This window comes from Crocuta crocuta, unplaced genomic scaffold (assembly GCF_008692635.1).
Source record: "Crocuta crocuta isolate KB4526 unplaced genomic scaffold, BGI_CrCroc_1.0 scaffold143, whole genome shotgun sequence".
In the NCBI taxonomy this organism is placed as follows: Eukaryota; Metazoa; Chordata; class Mammalia; order Carnivora; family Hyaenidae; genus Crocuta; species Crocuta crocuta.
This window is the reverse complement of record NW_027529175.1, coordinates 3,955,370-3,965,616: the sequence shown is the minus strand read 5'-3', so window position 1 is coordinate 3,965,616 and position 10,247 is coordinate 3,955,370. Positions and strand designations below refer to the sequence as shown.

Sequence of the window (10,247 nt, the reverse complement as noted above, 5' to 3'; positions counted from 1 at the left end):
TAAAAAAAAAAAAAAAAAAAAAAAAAAAAAACAGAAAAAGAAAAAGAAAAAAGAAAAGCATTGGAGAAACTGGACGCCAGGGCAGTGCTGAGACTTCGTTTTTGAGATTTTGTCTGTAGGGAATATTACCACGGGATTCCGTCTGTCTGTCCTTGACGAATACGCGGCGGGGATTATGAATGTGGATGGGCTGGGTGTTAGGAAAGGTCAGGATTCTCTTAGGAGGGAAATGCCAGTCTGAAGGAATGCCGGAGTTCCTAGGAAAACAGGGAAGTTGGTGATGAGCTACTGATCAGCATCTGGCATTTTCCTGGAGCAGCAGAGTAGCCAGCGCTTTCTAGAGGACAGTAACCTCAGACAGGAGCACAGTAGGTCAGCCTTCCGGGTCCCTGAGCCCACAGCCGTGTTTCCACAAGACAGAGAGCGTGGATGAAAGACGCAGCTACTCTGGGAGTGTCAGAGTTAACCTCCGGCAGCTATCCTGCCTTCAGATAGTTTTTCTTATTAGAACAATAGGCAAGATTCATCAAAGTGGGGGAGGAAAAAGGTACGCGTTGAAATGAATACATGACGTTACTCTTTGTTAAATTGGGAAAACAGCAAAATAACAAATACTTTAAGTGATAATTGCTAAATTTTTAGAAAGCAGCATGAAATTAGATAATTATAGAAACCAACACATATGGAGATAATATAACCAAACATTTAAAAACTGTCAATTTTTTATAAATGTAATAATGCAGAAATCATCTAGGAAGCCATTTATCACGTGGCAGATTTGAATAATAAATAGAAGATTCATTTGGAGAAGAAAAAACATCCAAACATCCTATTTATCTGAACTTTTTAAAAGAGAGCATCTCTCGGGGGGGGGCCTGGGTGGCTCAGTCAGTTAAGCATCCAACTTCAGCTCAGGTCATGACCGCACGGTTCGTGGGTTCGAGCCCCGCGTCGGGCTCTGTGTTGACAGCTCAGAGACTGGAGCCTGTTTCGGATTCTCTGTCACCCTCTCTCCCTGACCCTCCTCTGCTCACACTGTCTCTCTCTCCCTCTCTCAGAAATAAATAAAACATTAAAAAAATAAAAAAAAATAAAAAACAGCATCTCAGTATATTTCAGGGAGAGACCTTGGTTCCCCGCCCCACCCACCACAGTGAACTGGGCCTCCGTTTGTCTCTGTGAAATCCTGTGCTTGGTCAAGAGGAAGCGCTATGTTCTCCCCTGCACCCAGCTCTGGAGTTCTCTGGTTATAGTGGCTTTCTGCTAATTGACTCATGGTCCAGATCCATTGCCCCCTATTATTATTTTCATAAAAATGTTTTTAATGTGTATTTATATCTGAAAGAGACAGAGCATGAGTGGGGAGGGGCAGAGAGAGAGGGAGACAGAATCCAAAGCAGGCTCCAGGCTCTGAGCTGTCAGCACAGAGCCCAACGTGGGGCCTGAACTCACAAACTGTGAGATCATGACCTGAGCCAAAGTTGGACGCCCAACCGGCTGAGTCACCCAGGTGCCCCCATTGCCCCGAATTATTAAAGGAAAGTGGGACCTGCTTTTGGTGTCTGAGTGCATCCTGAGTCCTGGCTGCCCCCTCCTCCTGCCAGAGAAGGGAGAAGATGGTCCCCATGGACCTGTAGCATTCGAATCCTCACACACGTGTCGGTAGGCCACGTAGAGTGATCCCCTTCCGAGTATCTGTGTGTTTGAATCTCAGGGTAACAGTTCTTACCGTTCACTTTTTAATTCCAGCTCTCACTAGAAACACATTTAAAATGAACGCCAACCCCAGTGTTGAAGGATACCTTGCCTCATTTTAGATTCTCTCTATCTTAACTTCTGATTAGCAAAGAACCTTTCTGTTTCAGGTTTGCAGAGCACTACGACATTGATAAGGACACTACAGTGGACTATAATGTTTTTTTGAAGAACCTCAGTATAAATAACGACTTGAATCATAGATATAAAGTGGGAAACCCAGGTGAGTGGTTTGGACGTAGAAAGCTAAAGATTTCGACATCCTTTGGCACGATGATTCCTCTTCCAGGAACCTGTTCTGAGAAATACTTTCAAATACGGAAAATGCTTTATGCACAAAGATAGCCGTGGCATTGTCACTTAGAAGAAGAACGTGTCTAACAACAGAACAAGGATTAAGTGGGTCACAGGGTAACCGTGTGCAGCCATGAGCAACAATTTCCAGGAAGTTAATGGTAAACGCAGAAAGTGGATGGGGAGTATTTGTAAAGGGTTGGGAAGAAATTCTAAAATACAGATTGTCTTTAAGTGATATGTCCCTGGGTGTTGTTTCATTCTTCTTTCTGCTACTTCTGTATTTTCAAAAACTTTCAAAAATTTTTATAGTAAAGCTGTTATTCCCTTGGCAATGGGGAAATAGTTGAGTAGTCTGTACATTATATTAGACACGTAAAGCCAGGCTCACACAGGCCCTTCACCTTGGGAAGGGACGTTTTCTCCTTGCGCTGGAGGTGTTTACCCCAGCCTCCTCAACCAAGTGCCTGGAGTTGCTGACCTGCTGGAAAGTTCTGGAGAGTGCAGAGTCCAGTCCCCCGAGGATGCATTTATGAAGAACGTAATGCGAGATTCTCCCTTGGGAGCCTCTGGTCCCTGGAAGACAAGCAGTGTCTTGCCTCGGGGACTTGCCACCTGCCAACGAACAGCTCGTTCAAGACACGGCGTCACTGTCTGGTCTCAGTTTAATTCAGTGCAACAAACACTCATTGAGCATCTTCCGTGATTCTCAGATTCGCCACTCTGGCAAGCTTGTCAATGACACATTCTCAGATGTTGGCCTGGATTCTCTCAGGCCACTGACCCCCCCAGGGCTCTCCTTTTTAAAGCCTCTCAAGTTTTCAGAATTACTAGACGAGATGGTCTTGCAAGGACCCTTTCATCCCTTGTGTTTTTGTTAGTTCACGTGCACATCATACTACTGGGCCCTTCACTGGCTTTGGAGCCAAGTAACATACTGTGTCTTTAAGGTGTGTGTGTGTGTGTGTGTGTGTGTGTGTGTGTGTGTGTGCGTCTTCTAAAAACGGGACAGGTAAAGGCATAAAAGAAGTCACATAAAAAAGGAATAAGAATATAAAGCACTTATCTGTTGGGCTCTGTATAGATGCTGCCTGAGCCTTAATTTTAATTTTTATTTGTCTCAACACCTTTGTGAGATGGCTATTACCATCCCATGTTTTAGATGAGAAAACTCAGACTCACGGGTGTTAAAGGAAGCTCCCAAAGTCGTAGAGCTGGTTGTTGGTGGTGTTGAGATTGGAGCTGTTTAGCTCCAAAACAAACTGTCCAAACGCCTGAGAGGGAAGAACAGAATGTCGTGGAGCATGCACAGGAGGAGGAGGGGGGCCTGGGAGGAGCCGGGAGGTACATTCACAGGCCAAGTTCACAGGATGCCTGTGACAGCCATGGAGGGAATGAGAGGTTCACCCTGAAGGGGGAACGTGTTTGGCTGGAACGTGGGCTGTGAACTTTGTCCACGTGGGATAGAAGGTGGGATCTCCCTTGATCATAGAGAGTTTTCATCACAGATAAGTTTAGTGTCCTAACTTGAGAAGCATAACATTCCACTGTGCTCACCAAACATTTGTCCCACGCCAGGCCTGAGGCTGAGCACGCTCCTGTACTGTCTCTTCATGTTCGCCGCAGCCCCGTGAGGCAGGCACTGAGGCAGATGAAGTAAAAAGATGGAAGTAAATAGCCAAGCCAATCTTACCACCCAGAGTTAACCACCGTGAGCCTGACGCCTGCATCTTTCCATGTGGATCCGTGGAAAGGAGAAGAAAGACAGGAAGACATACATAGCTTTGTAAAACCGGGTTCCCAGAGATGCTTTTTTATGGAAGCTTTGGCTTTTACTTGAGCCTATCACAAGAATAGGAATTGCAGTGAAACTCAAGAAAATCCTGACTGTGTCTGGGCTGGATGTATCATTCACAGGTCACACGTTCCTGCTCCCCAGCATCACAGACTTTGACCCACTGCCTCTGGTGCTGAGTGGGGCTGTGGGGAAGTCCGAGGCTTGCCCCATTTCCCCCCTCATCCATGACGTGCTTTTTCTAGCTGGCTGCCCAAAGGAATGACATGTTCCCTGAATTTCAGAAACATAGCTGGGAGAGTCATCCTGTTGACAGTGTATTTTTAATCTGCAAGTCCAATTACTTTTTCATTTCAAGATTTTTTTTTAAAGTATATTATGTATCATCGAATAAATCTTTGGTTTCATTTTCCTGATTTTTAACTTCGGTGCTGCAAATTATCCTTACGTTGGATTGTCTTTGTCTTCTGCATCTATTAAGTTATCTCAAAGTGCCTTTTTATTTCATTGCCTTTTTTCCTCTGAGCTCACAGTGATCATCTCAGGTCGTTTATCTACACCTGTGATTTGATTTTTGCCACGGTCTATTTTATTCCGTGCAATTTCTACCTTACTTATTACTCGTATCAAGGCATTTCCTTTGGTCTACTATATTACTTTCCCTCTCGTTTTGTTGTCTTATCATCTTGTTTTACTGAGTTTGTGTTCTTTTTTCATGTTTATTTATTTATTTTTAGAGAGAGAGAGCATGCTTGCATGAGTTGGGGAGGGGCAGAGAGAGAAGGACAGAGAGAGAATCCCAAGCAGGCTTTGTGCTGTCAGCGCAGAGCCTGACACAGGGCTAGATCTCACAAACCATGAGATCATGACCTGAGCCAAAATCAAGAGTCAGATGCTTAACTGACGAAGCCCCCCAGGCGCCCCTGATTTTGTGTTCTTATGAAGATGTTCTTTTAAAAAATGTTTATTTATTTTTGAGAGAGAGATTGAGAGAGAGAGAGAGAGAGCATTAGCAGGGGAGGGGCAGAGAGAGAGGGTGACAGCTCTGAGCTGTCAGCACAGAGCCTGATGTGGGGTTCAAACCCATCATGATCCATGAGATCAAGCCTGAGCTGAAGTTGGATGCTTAACCGGACTGAGCCACCCAGGTGCCCCTGAGGATGTTCTTTAAAGTAATTTTGTGTCTTTTATATTTTATTCCAAGATGAGATCTTTGCCTTATTGCATTTATGCTCCTCTCCTTCCTTCTCAGTCCACCTACACCAGCCTCTAACACTGTTCCAGTAGTGTTTTCATAATTTCGAGAACATTGGGTAAATTGATAATTTTTATTCTGTTATACACCTTTAATTAATTAAAGTCTACCTTCAAACAATATTATACTAATTCTCATGAACTATCAGGACTTTACAACAGTACTTGCCTGTTTCTGTCCTGTCTTTTGATACAGTGCTGTTACAGGTTGTACTTTTATATCTAAACATAGAATGCATTGCTATAGCTTCTGTTGTTCTGCTGAGAGTTTCTATCTGTTCACTCATTAAGAGTATATTTTCCTGGGGCGCCTGCGTGGCTCACTCGGTGAAGCATCTGACTTTGGCTCAGATCATGATCTCACGGTTTGTGGGTTCGAGCCCCGCATCGGGCTCTGTGCTGACAGCTCAGAGCCTGGAGCTTGTTTCAGATTCTGTGTCTCCCTCTCTCTCTGACCCTCCCCTGCTCATGCTGTCTCTCTCTCAGAAATAAATAAATAAAATAGGTTTTTAAAAAAGTATATTTTCCTTTATGTCCTCAAACACTTATTTCGAAATTAAAACTTTTAAAAGCTTTAACATTTTCGCCTGCTAATTCCAACATTCAGGTCATCTCCAAGTCTGGTCTTTATTGATTCCTTTGTTCCCCTTGAGTATCAGGGATCACAGTTCTGTCTTGTTTTGTTTTCGCTATGTCTAGCAACTTTGGAATTTATCCTGGATATAGTAAATTTTGCATCGTAGAGCCTGTGGATTCTGTTACGTTCCCCTGAAGAATTTTTAGCAGGCAGTGTATGCAGCTACACTCAGACTCTAGTCTTTGTCCTCTGAGGACTTTAACGCTTGAAATCTCTGTTTTTCTCTCTTAGCCTTAGCTGGGCGTCTTATTGTCTGCTCCATAGATCTTGTTCAGGGACTAGCCAAAGACTTTGGAAGTCCTCCTCTATGCCTTTCGTTCTGGTCTTTCCTCACTTTCATACTTTCCAGGTGCTGGGTAGTCCTGAACTCTGTCTTCTGATTCCTAATGCCAGCAGGATGCTGGGTCTATATCCAAATTCTATCCATTTAGCATCATTTCCGCTTGATATCTGCCCCCAGGCAAAAAGCCAAATAACAAGCCGTGCATCAAGAGTTACTCTCTTTTTCCAAGTGTCAACTCCAGTTGATGTCAGTTGCTCTCTAGTGCCTTCAGTTTTGTGTTTATATTTTGGCCAGAGTTTGTACTTGTATCTGCTGGGAGGATAGTTCAATAGGAGCCAAGTCACCATAGTTGGAAGCAAAGCTTTCTGGCTGCCCATATACAGTTTCTCCTTGGGGCTCCTGGGTGGCTCAGTCAGCTAAACGTCCGGCTTCGGCTCAGGTCGTGATCTCACGGTCCATGGGTTTGAGCCTCACGTTGGGCTCTGTGCTGACAGCTCAAAGCCTGGAGCCTGTTTCGCATTCTGTGTCTCCCTCTCTCTGCCCCTCCCATGCTCACGCTCTGTTTCTCTGTCTCAATAAACAAACATTTTTTAAAAATTAAAAAGAGTTTCTTCTTGCTTCAGTCTATGCTGGTAGTTTATTTTTTTTTCTTTCTAATTTCTACTATTTTTTTCTTTTGTTTATTTCCTTAGGTATTGTAAGAAGGTGAGCTCTATAATACAATTTCATTTCCAATGTGGGAATCTTATGTTTCCCCCCATTTCGTAATCAACAATTGGCAACGTTTTTATTTTTGTTTGTGAGGGATATGTAAAATAATGACACATCTCACAATGAAAGCCATTTTTTATTTGATTTAATATGAGATAAACATATATATATATATGTTGCTGTGTATATTCCTGTTCCTTCAGGTTCTTACTGCTGCTTCTTAACTGGTGTCATTGTCTGCAGCCTGGGCCTATTCCGATCTGTCTTCTATACCCCAGTCGTAGAGATCATCTTAAAATAAAATCTTACTCATGCCAATTTTACCACTGAATACTTCCTCTATAACTTTTATAATTGAAATTCCAATCCTTCAGTTAGAAGGCAAAATCTTTTCTGTGGATGTTCTAACTTAAAGATACACAGAGATACACAGGGGACCCAAGCAACGCAGGTTTGAACAGTACGGCTCCATATGTACACAGAGCTTTTATAGAACAGTACTGTCAGTGTATTTTCTCTTCCTTATGCTTTTCTTAACATCTTCTTTTCTCTTTCTAACTTTATTGTGAGAATACAGCATATAATATATAGGACATACAAAATATGTGTGAATCAACTGTTGATGCTTTCAGTAAGACACCTAGTCAACAGTAGGCTATTAGTAGTTAAGTTTTTTGGGGGGGTCAAAAGTTGCATGCAGACTTCTGACTGTGCTGGGGTTGGAACCCCTAATCCTTGTGTTGTTCAAGGGTCAGCTGTAGCAACTTGGGGCTATGGGCCGCATTATATGAAAGCTCTACACCGAGGCTGTCAGCAGAGGCCTATTTGTTGGTATGTCGTGGGAAGGGACGAGTCACTGACATCAGCTGGGCATCATTCCCACCGCCATCCTTACCGGTTCAAAATCCTCGGCCCCCAAGTGCGACTCTTATGGCACCAGCATATCCTTTCTGGGTTGGCTTCTAATGGAAATCATTTTATTTGGGCCATGGCTTGGCTAATTTGAGTTCCCACCTTACTAACTGGTTTTGGGAAAAGCCAGGACAACCGAGGCTGGTTGTTCAGGGCGGCAATCCAACGAAGAAGACAGTGACGTTAAATGGAGCAGCTCAAGAGTCATTTCTAGGTTTTGATTTATCTTCTAATTTGTGTCTGTGTAAGTCATAAAGAAGTAGGTCTTCCTGTCTCGCTGACCCAGCTTCCGTAAGATTGCCGCATTAGGAGCGAGAACTTTATCCTATCTGCTCACTTGCTTCTCTCTCTCTTACTTGTCTCTCTCGTCATTTTGGCTCTTTGAAGCTTGTCCTCCAGTAGATTTCTTGTGAAGTGCTCATGGAAATGATAGTCTCTGATTTCTTACAGTCTGTATGTGGCCTAGTCTAAAAAATCATTTGATAAAATCCTTAGCTCAGATTTTCATTCCTTAAGGATCTTAAATATCTTTACCCATTGCCTCGTGATGGAAAGCTTTGCTGAAGAAAAGGTTGATGACAGACTGACTTTCTTTCCCTCGTTAGTGCCTTGTCCTTTTGTTCAGATAGCCAGAGAATTTTTTTGCTTTTTATTTAAAACCCAATAATTTTGCTAGAGGTTACGATGTTGGACACTTGTGACCGATTTTATAAGTATTTAGGTACTATTTGAATTGCTAGGTTTGAGTCTCTGTCATTTCAGGAAGACTCCTGGAATTGTATTTTTTAGCATCTGAACCATTCCACTGTTACGTTTTCTTTTCCAATGGTACATTTTGCATGTATCTTGGGTTCCTTTTCCTATCTTCTTTGTGAGACTATCACTTTCTTGCACACCTTCTTTCCTGCCTTCTCTTTTTGCTTCCTTGATACAATCTTTTTTTCTTTTTCACCTCCTGGAACTTTTGTTTATTTGCTCTTGTGTTTCTTCTAGTTCAGCCTTTATTTCTGGATTGATTTTATTTCTAATTTGCTTCGGGGCTCTATCATCGAATTTCAGAGTTTTTCTAACTCTGGTTGATACTAGTAGACTTTCTTGTCTCCTATCATTTAAAACATTTCTCATTCATCAGTAGGTAGCCCATGTGTACTGAGCATCCTGTGAGCGAACTCTGTGGCATTTCTGTCTATTTCTTCTTGCAAATGGGGACCCAGAAGCACAAGCCTATGTAGCTAGTAACGGAAGGTTGCAGAGTCTGTGATCAGATCCAAAGTGAGTCCTCTCACTGTTGTACTATTTTCAGAGTTTCTGAACCTTCCTTTCGAGCCTCCACTGAGAAATACTTTTCTTGGCACTCCAGCCGTGAGGCACATGGACAGATAAGTAAATTCTAGACTGTTTCTGATTTTTCTAGAGTGAAATCTTTACTAGTGTTTAATAATATTTGTTTCCTATGTAGTGGTTTGGGGAAGATAGTCCCAAGAGAGCAATAATGTTAAAATGATGTATCCCGTGTGCATTGTCTCCCAAAATTTCACTCCCTTAGGTAAGCACATAACTCCACATATTTCTTTATATCTGTTTCTGTTTCTCATACGAACTCCTGCTTTTTTCTCTTATCTATGAACTATAAATGAAAAGAATAAAATCTGCTCATGTAGGTTCCTTTTTGGAGAAAATGGGTCCTATAAGGACTGACTCGTTACCAAGAGCTGCTGGTGGGTTTGATGCTGTTCTTACCTCTGGCAGAGAGTCTGTATGTCATTTATTTGCAGCGACCATGACCTTTGACTTTTCTAAATATATAGAACTACATTTTCTGTTAATTTTGCATATTTCCAGTTTTGCTGTGTTTGTGTTCTTAAGAAGCCATCATCATCTTGCTTATCAAGGGCACTCTCTATTTGGCACCTGAAAAAATGACATTGGGGGGGTGGGTTTCCTTTGTCTGCATCCGTGACATGAGTAAATGCCCCCCTTAAGCTTTGGATTTCCTCTCTACCCCATTTCAAATCAGCAAGGACCCTGCAGAGGAAATTTGGGGAAATTAACGGGTGGTGGGAATTGTTACTCTGGGTATGATTGAGGCCCGGCATAACTGTGACAGGAGAGATGCCTTTGAACATGGCTTGGTTGAGCTTCATAGCCAGCTTATGGCAGCAGTATAGCCGCATGGGCCCCTGAGGGCAGGCCTCACACCCCGGTGCCCCCCATCCTCCAGAGCTGGCATCCTGTTTACGGGAGCATGGGTGGGTTTCCCTCCATGTGCCCTGTGTCCCTGTGAACTGTCATTAGAGTGCCAGCATCCCAGACTGGAGCCATTGCAGGGCACAGTGTCAGAAAGCCCAGGTGGAGAGCTCTGTGTGCCCAAGCGAGTCAGACCCCGGTTCTGTGGGTTGGCTTCCCCATTTCTCGACAAGGCTGTTGCGGTGTGTGTGCTCTGAGATCCCAGTTTCAAGTGCTTGGCTCACCGAGGCCACAGAATTCCAGACCACATTCTGGAAGAATGGCTGTGTATTTCATTATGTTGCCAGAGGAGTCCACTGGGGGAGGCTGTTTTTCTTTTTCTTTTCCCCTTCTTTTTTTTTTTTTTTTTTTTTTTAGTA

At 43.1% G+C, this 10,247-nt stretch overlaps 1 protein-coding gene across 9 annotated transcripts in view; it reads left to right on the top strand.

Annotated features, from left to right (window-relative positions):
• Positions 1–10,247, top strand: part of EFCAB6 (EF-hand calcium binding domain 6) — a 239,973-nt gene that overhangs the window by 70,668 nt on the left and 159,058 nt on the right. For all 9 annotated transcript variants that reach the window (XM_077757996.1, XM_077757994.1, XM_077757995.1 and 6 more), the window contains one exon: positions 1,866–1,978. In XM_077757996.1, coding sequence (XP_077614122.1) covers positions 1,866–1,978 — 113 coding nt within the window. The remainder of the gene's footprint in view (positions 1–1,865; positions 1,979–10,247) is intronic.